This window comes from Aphelocoma coerulescens, unplaced genomic scaffold (assembly GCF_041296385.1).
Source record: "Aphelocoma coerulescens isolate FSJ_1873_10779 unplaced genomic scaffold, UR_Acoe_1.0 HiC_scaffold_254, whole genome shotgun sequence".
Lineage (NCBI taxonomy): Eukaryota > Metazoa > Chordata > Aves > Passeriformes > Corvidae > Aphelocoma > Aphelocoma coerulescens.
The window spans coordinates 9,961-28,241 of NW_027183598.1; the positions used below are offsets into that span (position 1 = coordinate 9,961).

The 18,281-nt window shown below is 55.1% G+C and overlaps 1 protein-coding gene across 1 annotated transcript; it reads left to right on the top strand.

The window, feature by feature from the left end:
* Positions 1-1,444: 1,444 nt before the first annotated feature.
* LOC138101362 (serine/threonine-protein kinase PAK 3-like) lies at positions 1,445-8,125 on the top strand. Its single transcript, XM_068999159.1, has 12 exons — positions 1,445-1,523; positions 2,507-2,544; positions 2,997-3,119; positions 3,908-4,055; positions 4,736-4,799; positions 5,391-5,439; positions 5,738-5,850; positions 6,107-6,224; positions 6,974-7,073; positions 7,355-7,551; positions 7,644-7,781; positions 8,024-8,125. The coding sequence occupies exons 1-12, from the start codon at positions 1,445-1,447 to the stop codon at positions 8,123-8,125; spliced, it is 1,269 nt and encodes a 422-aa protein (XP_068855260.1).
* The last annotated feature ends 10,156 nt before the right edge of the window (positions 8,126-18,281 follow it).

Sequence of the window (18,281 nt, forward strand, 5' to 3'; positions counted from 1 at the left end):
GGGAGTCCGAGGGCCTACGCTCGGCTTTCCCTGCTAAGGCCTCATTCTTCCTTCTGTAAGCTCTATAACTGGCTGGTTGACGTTAGCTCTCTAGGAGATGGGGAAAACGAGACGCTTTCAAATTGGGGGAATTACCCTGGTAAATTACTGCAGTTTTTCAGCAACAGAATTTCAAGGTGCAGCTGGGCCTTTCAGCCATTGCATCGATTTTCAAATGGCACCCGCAGCATCCGACGTGTGAAGAGCCCAGTGTGAAGCTCCTCAAAGACACTGCAGCAGTTGTCCCCCAGCAGACAGGACGTGTCTGTGCTGAGTCACCAGAAAAGAGAGCTAAGCCCGGAGTCATTCGTGCATGGGCAAGCAGAGTTGGTTTCCAGAAGAGTTGCATGCACTCGTTTCCCTCTCCCACTCAGTACTTGCTCTCCTCTTTCAAGCTGGCTCCTGCCTTTAACTGGAGCTTTTGACAGAGAAGGGAATGACTGCATCTCATTTTCTTTGGGATGTGGCTATCCAAATGTCTGCAAGGAATCTTACAGGGAGCATGGAGCCTGGGCAAACATCTGTGAGGCTGCAGCTTTTGACTGCTTGAAACGGGCCTTCTTTGGGCTCGGCACCTGCAGGCCACCGCAGAGCGGTAGCCGCAGGCTGCTGCCAGAGCTGCAACACAACAAAACTGTGGCAGCCCGAGAATCAGCGCGCAGCTCTTCTGCATGTTGTCCGACGTTAAGGTGCCAAAGAAAGAGCAAGCAGGAAGAGAGGAGCTTTGTGTCAGGAGACAAGCCAACACCTCCCTGCCAGAAAGGGAGGTCAGGCTCCAAAGTGAGTCCGAGCAAAGGTCAGCATGCACCTACGTGCTCAAGAGGCAACTGCGCACTGCAGTACTCCTGGAAACTGATTTCCTTGGCTTCTTTTGTCCCCTAAATGTCATCAAAGCAGTTAGGGCTTTCAGAAGCAACAAAGATGCCAGCAGGAACAAGCACACTTGCTTTTAGTCAAAGCCTTGGGGAGGAAAAGCCACGTTTGCTTGGATTTCTTGGGGGCCTGCTGGATCGGTGCATTTTCGGAGTTACCCCGGGATGCCTTGAGCACTGGCTTATGGACGGTAAGGATTTTTTCTCCTGCTTTATGACTGAGGAGATCTTCCCAGGCTTTTCTTTTGCGTCAGCTGTACAGAAGATTTCGGTTGCCGGGCGTAACTACGCCAACAGAGCCAGAGCGGCTGCTATTGTGACGTCAAGGGAGCCGGGCCGCATCACAGTGCTGTCAGCGCGACGTTGTCCCGGCGCGCGCGAGGCCTCCTTGTCCAGAGCAGCTCTTTGGCTCGCTCGCTGCAGGAGGACCCTCGTGACTGAGGCGTTCTCAGCAGACGGCCTGCACCCCGAGAGGAGTCTTGGTTTTTCCCCCGGGTGGCATTCAGTGTGCAAACCCGCACAGCACTGCTAGAATGATCGGGCAAGTCTGTGCCGCGGTTTGCACGGTTTTTTCTGTGGCGTATTCCGGCTACTTCCTGACCCACCTGACTCGTAAGTAAAGGTTTATCCTGGGGGTAGCCATCACACGGCTTTTGCTTCACTTTGCTCTTGATGCTCGTTTGTAGTGATGAAGCAGATTTGGGAGCAAAAGTGCCATTAAGGTGCCGCTCCTTTGCTAAAGCTCCTGCCAACAGCATCAGCTAAAAAGGGGGTGTCTGCACTCGCTGGCGGCTGGAGAGTATTTGCAACGTAACCTGCAGGGGTTGCGTTCCCTCCACGGGAGAGCGCGTGGCATTGGACACTGTCATTTCCTCAGCTTGCTGCTTCAGCCGAGACAACTGCAAATTGCAGGCTGGCAGGGAGCCTCACAAGTACTTCTAAAACTTGCCCAGGAGTGAGGGAAAGCACTTTCTTGCTCCAAATCCTGCCATTAGAGGCCTTGGCTCTCTGCTATGACCCTTGACAGTGTGCCAAGAGAGCAATTCCCTTGGCAATGAAGTGCAAGCTCCTAACCGCTTAGGCTTTGCTCCTGAACCCAGGAGCTGTTCCTGGGCTGCTTTAGAAGAGAACCGCCACAGCTATGGGGCCCTTTGTGGAAGCTTTCCTGGGGGATCATTTGCAGCAAATGGATGGGAATTAGTGCATGCAATTTATTTAAAAAACAAACAAACAAACAAAAACCAAATTAAAAACAACCCAACAACAACAACAACAACAAAAAACCAGAAAAGAAAGGTTGCAGAAAAGAGAAGAGGAAAAAGCTGCTTGAGCTGTTGGGCAGAACAGAAGCTCTGACTTAAAGGCCACTTGGCATTTCTGTGATCGTGTTTCTGTTTCTTCAGCGACAAAAGTAGAGAGAGCCTAGTATAGTGTCCTTGTTGTTCTCTTGCTTGCAGTGGGAAAATCTTGTGTTGCTCCTGGAGGGATGTTGGGAAAGGAAAATGCTCTCTGTTGGGACTGACTTGTCCTGTGGGACTCCCCAGCACAGGCACTTTTCTAACGGCATCTGGTTCCTTTTGCCTTGCTCTCTGCAGGTCACCTCACACGCGGATGGAGACAAGCCCGTCCTTTGGTGAGTGGCAAAGGAACCTCTGACCTTGCTGGCATGTAAGAATTGTGCGGCAAGCTGTGAGCTTGGCCTGTTGTGGTAGAGTGTAGAGTGCCAGCCTGGGAGGCGGAAAGAAAGGCCAAGTCGGTGTTGGCATCAGCAGCAGCAAAGGGAGCACTGGCTCTTTCCTAATTTTCCATTGAAGAGCCTTTCAAGAGATGAAAGGCAAGTGTGGCAGGCCAAAGGTGTCTTGCTGATTCTAGCCAGGGTGGAGGATCAAATGCACAGCAAGACGGAGCACCACCTAATTTGCCCACCTTAAGAGGGTGAATTTCACGACTCAGAATCCCACTTTGATCAAAGTTTCTGATTTCCCCTTAGTCTGGGTGAAAAGAAAGCAGCTTACGGAGCTGACAAGAAAGCAGCTCCTAAAGGACTGGCTGCTCCCTGTCCCTCTCACTGCTGTCTGTCTGCAGGGCTCACCAGCAGGGTCAGCAGCTCCTCTGGCTCCCTCTCTTGCTGAGGAAGATGCGGAAGAGGAGCCAAATGACAAGAAGCCTCCAGCTGGTGTCCATCCACGGCCTGAACGTGCAGAGCCAGTAAGTGGCGCCTGTGGTTGGCACTGCCTTTGGTGGAGGGCCGAGCTTCAAGTTTCTGACGAGCCAGCCCTTGCCGCTCGTGCCTGAAGATGCTGGGGGCTGTGTGCCTGCCATGACGTAGTGCTGCTTCAGCCAGGCCAGGCACCCCTGGCAAATGGCTTCTGAACTTTCCCATTTGAGCGCCATTTTGCTGGGACGCTGAGAGGGCCTGAGAATGTCTTTGGGATCAGACGAGAGGCAGCATTGTGCCTTTCAATTGTTGCCAGCGTAGAAGTGAGCCCCTCGGTGCACGGTGTCCGTGCAGGCTCCCCGTGGTCAGTGGACAGAGACGGTCCAAAGACTCAGTTGAGAGCCTTGCAGGATACTTAGGAGACACTGGCCCCTGGGAGGGACCAATTAGCTTCAGGCACAACGTAGAGCAGACTGGCCTTCTGGTCAGACGCTACCATGCCCACTCGAGGGTGACTTCATTGCCCAGGGGAACACAGCAGGAGGAAAGCAACAAGGCTCTGGGGCCCTGCTCCCACCTCTTGCTGGATCTTTGCAAGCTCGTCAATACCTTGTTGCAGTGGTCTTGCAGAAAATCGATAAAATGTAGCATGAACCTGGCCATGTGCTGCTGTATCACAGCAGCCTTTGGGCTTTGCCCGTTGCCTTTGAGAAGGGGACATGCAAAACCCCCCCAGCCAAAGAGGCCTGGCGGTGGCTGACAGCCTTCCTTTTGCCGTGTGCTCTGCAGGGCATCTGTGCCAGCCGCCTTTCTGACGGGCAATCCTTTCTTGTCCCAGCTCTCTCTTGACGCACGCTCTGCCGTCCAACGTGCCGCTTCACCGGCGCGCTCTGCAGCAGCCAGCACTCCCCCACGTGCCAGCACTTCGTCCAGCAGCCCAGCCCAGCAGCCGGAGATGAGAGAGGAGCAGAGCCTGAAGAGACTGAGTACGTCTGGTGTATTTCTGGTCTGCCAGAGCGGTGTGTTTTCTGCGGGTCTCTGAAGTTCCTCCTCGCTTTAGTGTCACAGAGGCATTTAGGCCTCCCTCCAAGAACCTGTTGCTGTGCTTTGAGGCAGCAAGAGAGCGCTCGGCGTGTTCCCGCTGCCTCTGAGGGCAGCTGGCACTGGCTTGACTTTTCCTGGGCTGCCCTCTGTGCCAAAGACAAAAGCAGAGATTGTTTCTGTTGAGCAGAAGGCTGGCACCTAGCGGGTGACTGGGCCCCAGGGAGCTCTCGGGCCCCAGCTCTTCTCTGGCTGCCCTTTTTACGACTGTTCTCGCTCCTCCTCTCACTGCTGCACACTGTTCTAAGTGGCCCTGCCGGTGACGGCAGGTGCCACTGCAGAGGCCGCGGAGGCCCTTCCTTAACTCGGAGGGCCCAGTTCCTAAAGGCCCTTCGTTCTGGCTTATCACATGAGCTGCTGTGCTTGAGAGCCGTGAAGTCCTTCTTGGAAAGGCCAGCTGCTGAAAGGCGGAGAAGATGGCCCTCCCGCTCGCTGTTCTCAGCGGCTGGAAGCCAAGTGACTGCAATGGGCACAGAGCTCCCGACAGTGGGGCTGCATCTTGGATCGTCTGGGGAGCGGCATCTCCCTTTGAAAGTGAGCACCTTGCACTGCTTTTGTCTTTCAGGGAGCATTGTGAGTCTGGGCGAGCCGAGGAGGAAATACTCGGCGTTTGAAGAACTCGGACGAGGGTAAGTCTGACGCCTGCTCCTTACGCAAAACCACGGGCCCGGTCATTTGGCCGGTGCAGCGTCAAGCGTGAAGTCAGGCAAGCTGCGAACACGGTCAGACTCCGGCTTTACCTTCCTGCCACCTCTCAGGACTGCTCAGTCAGAGCAGTCAGAAGGCATCATCAAAGACAACCTGGTGCTGGCAAGGTCTGCCTTGCTTGCAGCAAGGAGCAGGGCCTGGAAGATGTCCCGCCCCTGCCGGCCTACCAGAGCACCTTGTCACCCGAGAGCTGGCAGATAACACTTCTCAAAGGCAGAGTTTTCCAAGTTCTTCTCCAGTTTTTCCAAAGGGTCCCCCTTAGGCTGGGAACGGAAGCAATCGGGCGTGTGCCTTGGAGATTTGTAGCAGCCCTTGGTGTTCACACTGGGCCTCAGTTTTCTCCTGGACACCCTGCGTGGCAGAGGGCTGCTGGGCTCTTGTGCTATTGGCGGGGGAGGCGCTGCAGCCAGGCGTTTTCCAAATGCTCCAGGCAGCCTGGGGAGATCTCCCGCCTAGGCTGGCTTTCACCGCCAGGGACTAAAGGGCTTTTTCTGCTGCCGTTTTCTTTCTAGGGGTTTTGGAGCTGTTTATAAAGCCCTCGACGCCAGCACAGGACAACAGGTAAAGTGTCAATGCCCCCAGCAGATTTTGCAGCTCTGGAGCGCTTTCGCCGCGGCTGCGAGCCTTGGCTGGAGCTTTGGGTGGCCGCTCCATCTCTGCGGCAGAGGCTGCTCCTCTGAAGCACAGCCTAGGCTCAGCAGCCTGCAGACGGCATTTGGGACGGGCTTCGGTCCTTCTCCTAAGCTCTGCCCTTTGGCACAGCTGGGCTGCGTCATTGCACAAGCACTCGCTGCGTGTTCCTGGGGATCTCGTGCGACGAGCGGCTTCTCAAGTCAACGGTCTCTCAATGTCCTTTTAGGTGGCCATCAAGAAAATGGCTCTTCAAGAGGAGATGTCCGAGGAGCTGGCTGTCAATGAAATCGTGGCCATGAGGGACAGTAGGAACCCCAATATTGTGTCCTACTTAGACAGGTGGGGCTATTCTCATGTCAGTGTTCCTTTAGGATACTGCAAGCCCAAAGTGGCAAACCCCTTTGGTCACTGGCAGAAAATGGAGCTGTTTAGGATTTCTCTCCTCCAGTGCGTGGGAGGAGGTTGCACTTGGTCTGCAAGAATCTCCTCTGGCAAATGCAGCTTGGAGAGCACTTCCAGAAAGCTGGGTCAGCCCCTCGGGTGACTGGGCTGTGCCCAGGTCCTCTCTCTCCATGCCGGGCTTTTCTTCTTTCAGCTACCTGGTCGATGGAGAGCTCTGGCTGGCGATGGAGTTCATGGACGGCGGCACGTTGTATGATGTAGTCGGGGCAGTGTACCTCGAGGAAGGACAGATAGGCGCTGTCTGTCGGGAGGTGAGGGATGCCGCTTGTGCTTCCCCTGGCCTGTTGGCCCTTGTCAACTGGTGGTTAAGAACAGCAGAGATTTCTTGCTCACGGCCTTGCTTTGCTGTTGCTGTCACGACACGCAGAAGAAAGAACATCTGAAGCCAACTGCCTGCCAGTGTCCCCGCACTTCCTAGGCTCCGTTCTCGCACTCTTACGTGCTGCCGTTGTGCTGGGGCGCTCGCGCTCGCTGGCTCGCTGGCTCGCTCGCTGTGTCGCACTTGTTTCCTCTTGCCAGCTTTGCCTCTCAACGTTTGCCTGGAGCCTGTCTGTGTGTCCTGCATTCCTTGCCGCTCCAAGCCTGAACGCTGGTGGCAGAATTTCAAGCTAAGGGCAAAGGAGATGTCCTCAGCTTCAAAGGATAGCATTGCAGCCCAGATGGCGTTGGATTCTGGAACAGGTCTAACGTGCTGCTTCCTCCTCTGCTGCCACAAGGCTACCAAGAAAATCTTTGCCATGCCGCCCCCCAGCCAAAGGGCACGCGCTACGTACCGAAGGGAGGAGGGGCTTTTGGAAGCTCAGATGTGCCTTTGCTTGGAAAGATAGAACACGCGTAAGAGTGTTGAAGCAGCAAGCTCTTCCTCTTGACAGCACTAGGATGCTGCGCCCTGGCTCCCAATTCCCTGAGAAAGCTGTCACTCTCGTCCAGCCCGTTCCTTTCTTGCGGGATGAAATCAGGTCCTGAACCTTCACCCTTCCCTTTCTCCTCTCTCTCTCAGTGCCTGCAAGGACTGCATTTCCTTCATTCCCGCCGAGTCATCCACAGAGACGTCAAAAGCTGCAACATTCTTGTGAGCACGGACGGATCTGTCAAACTGGGTGGGTATCCTTGGTCCGGCGCAGCGTTCCCGGGATGCGCTCTGGGGCTGCTCTGGGGTAACTGCCAGTTCTCCAGAAGCACTGCTTGGCCAGTGCGCCAAACCTGAGGGCGTTTTTGAAGAGGCCAATGCCTTGTTTCCCTGGCTACAGCCCCGCGGAAGCAGAGCACTGCTGCTTTTCCAGCTAGATTCACCGTGGCCTTGTCAGGCTTTGAGCGGGCAATTCTTTGGCTGGGTTTGCCAGTTGTAGCTGGCTTTGACAGGGTTTGTTTTTCTCCGCAGCTGACTTTGGCCTCTGTGCTCAGCTCACCCCTGAGCACGACAAGTGCAGCTCCAGCGTCGGCACTCCCAGCTGGATGGCGCCAGAAGTCGTGAGAGGAGAAGCCTACGGCCCCAAAGTGGACATCTGGTCACTGGGGATCGTGGGGCTGGAAATGGTGGAAGGGGAAGCTCCTTACCAGAGGGAACCCCGTCTCAGGGTAAGGTGCAGCTTCAAAGTGTGGCTCTGTGCAGAGAGAGCTGTTGTGGCTAGGAAAGGAGCAGGTAGAGTGTCCGCTTCCCTTTTTGGTAGGTTTTTGAACTGATAGAAAGGAACGGGGCCCCAAAACTGCAAAACCCCAGGCACCACTCGGCTCTCCTGCGCGACTTTCTCCGCTGCTGCCTGCAGACAGACGAGGACAGGCGCTGGTCTGCCCAGGAACTCCTGAAGGTAAGAAAAAGCAAAGCGGCAAAAAGCCCTGCGAGCTGTGGACACCTGCATGAAGGGCCGAAGAGGACTGTGGGCCACGTGGGCCTGGGCGAGACAGGTCCGGGAGCGGAAGGCGGAGGGGCAGATGGTGCCCTCGGTCCTCTTTGCGCGTCTTCCTGGTAGCAGAGGAGCCCTGCTTGAGCCTGTTGGACGTGATCTTGGGAAGTCATGGTTCCTTTTGGTTGTGTTTTTCCTTTGGGCAGCATCCATTTGTGACCTCAGGCGATCCTGCCTCCAGCCTGGCTGCTCTGATCATCTCAGCCAAGCAAGTGCAGGAAGATTGGAGAGGAGACGCTTGCGCCTGAGGAGGCCTTGGTGCCCCGCCAGCCCAGAGGAGTGAAGAGGGGATGTACCGTATTTAAGAGAAGATTCGGCCATCCCCTGAGTTTTATAATTTAGCTGTTCCATAGTTAGGAAGTTTATGGTTTTGAGATTTTCTTAGCTTAGCTGGTTTTCGTTAGGACTCCAGTCCCCAGAAAGTTTCATTAAAGGAGCATTGTTTAGCTAAGAGTAGAGTATTGCTGATGTAGGGAAGCTGAGAACTATCCTGGAGCTAGAAATGGACCAATCGTCATCCTGATGATTAAGCTATGAAAGAAAAAGCTGGGACTCAGCAGAACTGGACCAGGCATGAGCTGTCAGCCTGAACAGGTCACCAGGAGGACAGAATGATGAAGATGAAGATGAAGATGAAGATGAAGATGAAGATGAAGATGAAGATGAAGAAGTAGCTGGAAGACCCTTGGTTTCAGCCCTTGGTTTCAGCAGGACTGGCAATAAAAGGCTGTAAAACCTTCAGAACCCTGGAAGATTCCCTTCCTTGCCACACTGGGCCTAAGCTGGACAGCGCCTTCGAAGCCGTGCGCTCTGGACGGGCTGTCCTGTTCATGGCTTTGCGCTGCTTCCCAGCGGCCCAAGGCTCTCCCCCCTCACAGAGGGGCCCTGCCCCGCCCCGCGCGCCCCGTGGCCGCTCCCGCTCCGCCCGCCCTGCGGAGATGTTGCCCCCCCACCCGCCCCCCGTGCCCTGGCATCCCCCAGCGCCAGCCGCCCCTCAGGGAGGGGCAGGAGGAGGGAGCAGGCCCCGCTTGTTCCCCTTTCCTGGCGGTCACGTGGCATCCAAGAGCCAAGGAGGGCTGAAATGGCACGTCCCCCAAACGCTTCCCTCTCTGGTCCTTTTGGGGCACTAACGCGCTCTGCTCAAGGGAGTCCGAGGGCCTACGCTCGGCTTTCCCTGCTAAGGCCTCATTCTTCCTTCTGTAAGCTCTACAACTGGCTGGTTGACGTTAGCTCTCTAGGAGATGGGGAAAACGAGACGCTTTCAAATTGGGGGAATTACCCTGGTAAATTACTGCAGTTTTTCAGCAACAGAATTTCAAGGTGCAGCTGGGCCTTTCAGCCATTGCATCGATTTTCAAATGGCACCCGCAGCATCCGACGTGTGAAGAGCCCAGTGTGAAGCTCCTCAAAGACACTGCAGCAGTTGTCCCCCAGCAGACAGGACGTGTCTGTGCTGAGTCACCAGAAAAGAGAGCTAAGCCCGGAGTCATTCGTGCATGGGCAAGCAGAGTTGGTTTCCAGAGGAGTTGCATGCACTCGTTTCCCTCTCCCACTCAGTACTTGCTCTCCTCTTTCAAGCTGGCTCCTGCCTTTAACTGGAGCTTTTGACAGAGAAGGGAATGACTGCATCTCATTTTCTTTGGGATGTGGCTATCCAAATGTCTGCAAGGAATCTTACAGGGAGCATGGAGCCTGGGCAAACATCTGTGAGGCTGCAGCTTTTGACTGCTTGAAACGGGCCTTCTTTGGGCTCGGCACCTGCAGGCCACCGCAGAGCGGTAGCCGCAGGCTGCTGCCAGAGCTGCAACACAACAAAACTGTGGCAGCCCGAGAATCAGCGCGCAGCTCTTCTGCATGTTGTCCGACGTTAAGGTGCCAAAGAAAGAGCAAGCAGGAAGAGAGGAGCTTTGTGTCAGGAGACAAGCCAACACCTCCCTGCCAGAAAGGGAGGTCAGGCTCCAAAGTGAGTCCGAGCAAAGGTCAGCATGCACCTACGTGCTCAAGAAGCAACTGCGCACTGCAGTACTCCTGGAAACTGATTTCCTTGGCTTCTTTTGTCCCCTAAATGTCATCAAAGCAGTTAGGGCTTTCAGAAGCAACAAAGATGCCAGCAGGAACAAGCACACTTGCTTTTAGTCAAAGCCTTGGGGAGGAAAAGCCACGTTTGCTTGGATTTCTTGGGGGCCTGCTGGATCGGTGCATTTTCGGAGTTACCCCGGGATGCCTTGAGCACTGGCTTATGGACGGTAAGGATTTTTTCTCCTGCTTTATGACTGAGGAGATCTTCCCAGGCTTTTCTTTTGCGTCAGCTGTACAGAAGATTTCGGTTGCCGGGCGTAACTACGCCAACAGAGCCAGAGCGGCTGCTATTGTGACGTCAAGGGAGCCGGGCCGCATCACAGTGCTGTCAGCGCGACGTTGTCCCGGCGCGCGCGAGGCCTCCTTGTCCAGAGCAGCTCTTTGGCTCGCTCGCTGCAGGAGGACCCTCGTGACTGAGGCGTTCTCAGCAGACGGCCTGCACCCCGAGAGGAGTCTTGGTTTTTCCCCTGGGTGGCATTCAGTGTGCAAACCCGCACAGCACTGCTAGAATGATCGGGCAAGTCTGTGCCGCGGTTTGCACGGTTTTTTCTGTGGCGTATTCCGGCTACTTCCTGACCCACCTGACTCGTAAGTAAAGGTTTATCCTGGGGGTAGCCATCACACGGCTTTTGCTTCACTTTGCTCTTGATGCTCGTTTGTAGTGATGAAGCAGATTTGGGAGCAAAAGTGCCATTAAGGTGCCGCTCCTTTGCTAAAGCTCCTGCCAACAGCATCAGCTAAAAAGGGGGTGTCTGCACTCGCTGGCGGCTGGAGAGTATTTGCAACGTAACCTGCAGGGGTTGCGTTCCCTCCACGGGAGAGCGCGTGGCATTGGACACTGTCATTTCCTCAGCTTGCTGCTTCAGCCGAGACAACCTGCAAATTGCAGGCTGGCAGGGAGCCTCACAAGTACTTCTAAAACTTGCCCAGGAGTGAGGGAAAGCACTTTCTTGCTCCAAATCCTGCCATTAGAGGCCTTGGCTCTCTGCTGTGACCCTTGACGGTGTGCCAAGAGAGCAATTCCCTTGGCAATGAAGTGCAAGCTCCTAACCGCTTAGGCTTTGCTCCTGAACCCAGGAGCTGTTCCTGGGCTGCTTTAGAAGAGAACCGCCACAGCTATGGGGCCCTTTGTGGAAGCTTTCCTGGGGGATCATTTGCAGCAAATGGATGGGAATTAGTGCATGCAATTTATTAAAACAAACAAACAAACAAAAAAATAGTGGTGGGAAAGCCTACTCCTATTAAGGAGCCTTTAGAAATATTTTTTTGCTTTTGGACCAGCCAAAAGCCAGCCTAGCACTGTAAGTCCTTTTTCTCTACCTGAGCTCTAGTGCTGTTTCAGCCAGAAGATCTAAAATCCCTGCGCTCCTGGGGCATACCATCTATCGAGCCATAGGATCCCAAATTTTTATATTTTGCTAATTTTTGTAATTTTTCAATTTTTCCATTTTTAATAAATTATTTTAATTTTTAACTAAGAGTTGTCTCATTTCTCACACACAGCGTGGTCCCAGTGGCTCCCAGTCACACCCAGTATGGTTGCTTTCACTCTCAGTAAGAGTCCAATGTGGCTCCAGTCACTTCCAGTATGAACCCAGTCACTCCCTGTATGATAGCATTTGCCCCCACTGTGGTCCCAGTTGCTCCCAGTGTCTTGGTTTGAAAGACAGGTGTCTGCCAAGGAAGGCAGGAGTCTCTCCTGAAATGGAAGGAAAAAAAATTGCAACCCCCTTCCCTCTGAATTATTATAATTTTGAAATTAAGGAGCTTTATAGGCAAAGATATGAGGAACAGGAATAACAGTTCTTTACTAATATATATCTATATGTGTATAACCAGTCAAACAAACAGCAATAGCTATGGCAGTAACAGCAAACAATCACAAACCCAGTCCCAGCCTTCTTGGCTGTCAGGCCGTTTCCCCTTGGGTGCAGTTCTGCTCTCAGCCAGCAGTGGCGCTGGCGGCTCCTGGTGAGCAGGGCAGGTGCGATGGTTCCCCCTGGGCTGCAGGGGGCGCTCCGGAGCGAGCTCGGGGAGCACACGGCACTGACGGCCTGGGATCCCGGGAAGGGATGGAACAAAGATTTCAAAAACCCCCTGGGCAGCCGATCCCGATGTCCAGCCGGACCCTCGGGAACAGCAGGCTGGAATGGCAGGCTGGAACGGCAGGCTGGAACAGCAGGGATGAGCACAAATCCTGCATGGCAGACAAGATGTATCAAAGTTCCGGAGCTGCGGTGGGAACCCCCGGAGGTCTCGGCAGGCAGGGAGAGCCGGGCTACAGAGCAGCGAAGGCTTGAAGCAATGGCAGCGGCAGGGCGGCCGCAGCCTGGCTCCCAGCGGGGCAGGGAAGGCGGGCTTGGGAATCCCGGGGTCTCTCCGGTAGAAGGAAAGCAGCCGAAGAAGCAGCCTCTCTCTCCGTCATCCAAAACGCCAGGGACTGACTGCCCACACAGCCAGGTGAAAAAAAGAGTAGCAAGATGCACCCCACCCCTATGGCCAGGTTTTCTGTTTTTCTTAAGCACCCAGTAATTTGTCCCCGTGGCAACATGGATGGGGAAAATTCCTTTAACAGAAGAAAACCCCAGGAGAACTCCCAAAACCCCAACATTCTGTTACAAGCTTCCTGCAGATTGTTCCATCTCTGCTCTCCATATGGAAAGATACAAAGATCCCTTTTGGTTCACACAGTTAAATGTCTGATGGGTCACACGGTGATACCTGTACAGATACACATCTGGAGAGAAAGCCAAACATCCATCGAACTCTCTCAACACCCACAGAGCCTGAACCAAACTCTACAAGGCCACGCAGCTTTACACAGAAATTCATACATCGATAAAACTGTACAACGGGATGCAGGTTTACACAGAAATTGATACACAGGAAAACACAACAATCTGTGCTGTGTGAATACACTGACTTCTGTATAAAAATGGCTCCACATGGCGGGAACCGATACAGAACTGTGCGATTACCAAAGGACCCATCGACACTTCCATACCCTTGGAACTAAAGACACAGGACTGTAGAGCTCTCCAACTCTGTACATTCCTGTCTGGGGGTGAGTTTATGATGTGTATCCCCTATCGCTGCTCTCTGCCCAGAAATCAATCCTGTGCCTTTCTGTGCCTTTAAACTGAGCCCGACGGGGGAGAGAGAAAAAACCGAGCAAACTTTTCAAAGCAGTTGTTCAAGGACACAGACACACACGCCTCTGTGTTCTGCTGCAGCAGCGAGAAGAGCGGAGGGAGCGCCCTGCTTGCTTTCCAGTCCGCTTTCGGCTCCTTTTCTCCAGAGGGAGATGGAGAGTTGAAGTTTGTTTTCCTGGGACTTGGGCTTTTTCCCTTCTTCACTTCTGGACTGTTTCAACATCAGAACACACCGGGAGAATTTTCCACCGAGGCCCTGGAGGACACCAACCCAGCTCCAAGGAGGAGGAGAGAGAGCACACCTACAGAAGGACTCTGAAATCTTCCCAGGTTTCTCTCCACAGCGAGAGGTTTTAGTATTCAGCATTATTATCCTTTTCCTGTGTGTTTGTTAAATAAATAGGTTCTCTTTCACTTTCCTCAGAGGAAAATATTTTTTTCCCAGACCTGGTGGGAGAGGGCTGGTTGTAACCTGCCTTCTGTCAGAGGATATTTTCCTGCAAATTTGTCCAAAGCAGCACACTAAAATAAGTCAGTATTTATTTTGAGGGAAAATGATTTCTAATGGCATTTTGAGGGTCAACAAATACAAAGATAATAATAAGGATAAATACAAAGAAATACAGAGAAAATACAAAGAGGTGAAAGAGGACAGGAGCTCACTGGACAGGTCCTTGGCAGCGCCCGGGCAGACCCTGCATGAATTTGGCTGCCTGAATGCAGCTCTTGCCTGGGCACCAGGGGTGGCCCCCTCTGCGTGTCTCTCCCAGCACCACAGGGATGCTCCTACCCCTTCCCTGGTGCCCCAGGGTTCTGCAAGTGCCTTCTGGGGCCACCCAGACACCTCCCTGGGCCTCTGGAGGCCCCATGGCATGGTGCAGACAGGGACTGAATCAAAGTTGCCTTGGAAGATGGAGGCAGGAGAATATTGCCCACGATCTTCTTTCCAGCTGCCCCACACTCCTGCAAATCCTGCTGGGACACTCAGGCTCTCCATTCCGGGGCTCTGGAGCTCCCATGCAAACCCATCCATCACTGTGTCCCCTCTCACGTGGATATCAAGAAAATGACACAGCAATATCTAGAAAATGTGAACTTGATTGATTTGACTGCTCTAAAATTCTACAACTCGAGGGTGACTGGAAGACTATGAGGTGACAATCTTATGCCTCCAAAAAGGGTCAACAGTTTGGAACTGGAACCCTCAGGGAAACTTCAGCTTCTGGGGGAAAAGGTGCCCTTCCTCCTCTCTCCCTTTGCTTTATACATCTGAGCTGGAGTCATATGGTTGGAACATCCCCTTGGCTGATTTGGGTCCGCTGGTCTGGCTGTGTCCCCTGCCAGGATCCTGCCCACTCCCATCCCCTCTGATGGGGGAAGGAATGGCAGAGGGACAGCGCTGCTGGGCAGTAGCCAGAACACCGCTCTATTATCAGCACCCGTCCAGCTACCAATGCAAAGCACAGCCCTGGAAGGCCCATGAACTTTCCCTCAGGCAGACCCAACACACGGGACTTGAGCTGCCAGCGGCCCAGGTCACCCTCTGCCAGCCCCGCTCCTTGGACCTTGTGTCCCCACAAGCAGACACAAAGTGTTTCTGCTGCTCCTCCTCCTGCGCAAATCCACAGAGAGCTGGGATTTTTCCAAGTCTCGTGTCTCCATTGTGCCGTATTCCCAAAGAAGCAGCAGCCCCTCCTGATGAACACGGCGAGTTGCACGGATGCTTGTCAGCTCCACTGCCTGCCTAGAAATCTGGAAACTGCTTCTAAATGCTGCTCCCTTCAGCTCTTGGGCACCGACTGACACAGAGCTGGGAAAAAAATGCCCTGGCTGCTGGCTGACAAGGTGAGTTCCGCCAGAGTCAGAGCTCTGTGGGAAATCTCTATCCATGCCTCTCCTTTGAATAGACCCTGACAGGGGGTGCGCAGGAATGTGTCCTGTATGGAAAGGAAGGAGTGTGCAAGCACCGTGACTGACACTTTCCCTCTCCATGTGCGTTCCACAGCTATGGGTACACAGACGTGATGGAAAGCCTGGTACAGCCAGAGCCTTCTGTCCCTGCAGAAGGGAGCGCGGCGGGTGGGGGCGGTTGGTGGGCAGCGAGTCCCGGACAGCGGGCGAGATCCGGCTCCACAGGTGCCAGGCCCCGCTAAGGCTTAATGCCGCCTCCTCGGCAACAGGAAAGGCCTTCAGCCTCGTCCCTGCCAAGAGGGGCGGTGCTGGCCTGGCCGCACAGCTCGTTTTCCCCACAGGTTGCAGGAGATGAGATCACAACACTTGCAAACACCGACTGCGAGCCACAGCTCTGGGTGCTCACCATGAACCTCAGCTCTGCGAGCGCTGTCTGCCCCAGGCTCCAGGGGATGCACTGGGAGCCCGGCTGGGCTCTGCCCTGGGGCCATCCTCCAGGGACAGCTGCAAACAGGGAGCATTTGGTTGCCACAAAGAGCCAAGCCATGGCTGCAGGGAGCTGCTCCGGCTGTGGCCTGCACTGTTGTGTGCTGTGCTCTGGGGCTGCTGCTCCCCACAGAGGGGACTGCACTGGGGTGCCAGAGGAGACAGAGAAGCTCCAGCTTAAGCCTAACTGGGCTGGGTGGCTGGGCTGGGAAGGGTGGCGAGGGTCAAGGGCATTCACAGAGCTCATCCTGCTTTGTGAAGAATGAGGAAAAGGAAGTGGGAAGCCAGCAGTGAGCAGAGCTGAGGCCTGGAGAGCAGCTCTGAATGACCCCCAAATCTCACCAGACCTTTGAGACATTGCTGTTCTTCAGCCAGTGACAACACGAGTCCCTAAACCTGGGGCTCATTCTTCCTCATGGCCAGGGCCATCAAGGAAGGCTACAGTGCAATGGGGACTGCGGTGAGCTGGGAACTCACTGGGGGAAAGAGGGAGCACTTGTGGAGCAAAAGGCAGGTGGGGGAGAGAACTGTTCAGAGAAGGGCTGGGCTTCAGCTTGAGCAAGCTGAAAAATGGCATTGGGGGTCATCCCAGACTGATTTCATTTCAGAAGTTACTGAACAAGTTTGTTATTGGGGGGGTGTCATATTTTCCCCCGGAGGTGCACACTCTGCAAACTTGAGCTGCACTGCCGAGCTACTCAAGCACGTCTCTGCTGCAGGTCACGGCGTTTCTTCTTTGGCTTCTCGTGGCCCCGGGGCTGAGCCGCAGCAGAGCCTTGGTGGAGCCCAGAGCAGCCTCAGCATCCACAGAGCCCGGCTGCAAGGAGAGAAAGCAGAAAGCACCCGTCAGCTGAAGGCTCCCGTCCCCCTTGTCCCAGCCGCCCGCGGTGCCCAGGCCGTGCTGGCCGCGCTCAGGGCGCTGCCCAAAGCTGCCCAGCATTGCTGCCTCTGGCAGGAGAGCAGGAGGGCAGGACACGTGCCCAGCCTGCAGCCGGCCGTGGCACAGCCACCTCCTCAGCAGCTGCCCAGAGCAGGATGCCGCTGCGCTCGCTGCCGTCTCCCAAAAGCCCTTATCCCAGCCGTGCCAAGAGGACGGGCACCCACCTCACGCCTCCCGCCGCCAGAAGAAAAGCTGCTCCCAAACGGTGTCCTCAGCCCTTCTCCAAGGGCATGTCCCATCCATGCCACAGCTGCTCCCAAGCACTTTGCCATCCGGACCAGACAGCACCTAGAATGCTTCCTTTGGAAAAACAAACCATAAATCAATGAAAAGAGATTACAGACAAAAAGGGAAAACAAGGAAAAAGGTAAAAAATCTTCTCCCTGCTGGGCCTTGAGGAAGGTCCAAGCCTGCCATGCGAGGGAAAACCCCACCCACGGGCCAGGGCAGCCCACGCTTTCTGCCTTCCCCCTGCACTGCCCCCAAAAGTCATGCTGAGCCCAAAGCAAACAAGGGCACTGGAGCAGCCCAAGCCCTTCCTTGCCTGCAGAGCAAAGCAGCCCATGCACAGCTTCTGGTGTCCAACCTCTGCTCCCACCATGGGGCTTTGTTTGTGTCGGGCTGGCTGCCCCAGCCCCAGCCCCAGCGCGGGCCACGGTGGGTGCTGGGGGCTGTTGGCAGGGCCAGGAGCAGACTCCCAGTTCAAAACCAGCCCAGCCCATCCCCCCAGCCCTGCCAAAAAGCAGCTTGGCAGCCGACTGAAGAATTGGTTGCATCCGCCCCAGCAAAGGGGGAAACCTTTGCTTCCCGGCCAGGCTGTGCAATGCACAAATCTGGGAGCATCCCCCTGCGTGTGGACTCATCTGCAAATTCGCTGTGGAGCCTGGCTTTGGAGAAGGTGCCACAATTGAAGTCCATCATCTTCAGCTTGCCAGGTGGAGGAAGAGCTTGTCATCCTTGATGTCACCCTCCATGTCTCCAGCAGCAGCAGCCGCACCTGCCACAGCTTCTCCAGGGGCTCCTTCTTCCCTGGGGCTGGAGCAGGCTGTCAGTGCTCTGCCCAGGGCCCCGGCTGTCGCTGAAGCAGAACAAGCAAAAGCAGCTGGCATGGGGGCCACCAGTGCTGGGAAGAGCAGCTCAGCTCCAGCAGCAGGGCTGCGCGTGCCCAGCTGAGGAGCCCTGCGCAGCGATTCAGGCAGGACAAAATCTCTGCCTTTCTTTGCTGCTTCCTGCCAAGGCGCGTGTGCAGCTGGAACTTACCGGCTCCCTGGGTCAAAGCGTGCACGTGGCTCTCTCCCTTCTCCTATGGCATGTGAATATCCTGCATCCAAGGATCACAGGACAGGTCTTCTAATGAGGGCCTTTCCGAGGAGAGCACGGTTAAACACCGTCGGATGAGATCCTGGCACTCTGCGGAGAGAAAGCAGAAAGCGCCAGTCAGTTGCAGAAGGCTCCTGTCCGCTTTGCCCCACTCTTGCCATGGCCAGGCCGTGCTGCATGTGCTCAGGGCTGTGCCTAAACTTTGCCATCAATTCTTTCTTTTGGAGAGCAGGAGAGCAGGACATTGCCACCTGCTCAGCAGCTGCCAGTGCGGGATGCTCCTGAGCCCGCTGCTGTCTCCCAGCACTGCTATTCCCCCCGTGCTGCAGAGACGAGGATCCACCTGGAGAGAGCCGTCGTGGGAGCGAGAGCCGGCCCCAGGTGCTGTGCCAGCCCCTCCTGAAAGGGTGCTCCCCGCAGACCATCTGGTGCAGCACGATGCCCAGGGACCAGACGGTCGCTGCCTCGCCGTGGTACCAGCCTAACAGGGTCCATTCCGGGGGGCTGTAGGACGGT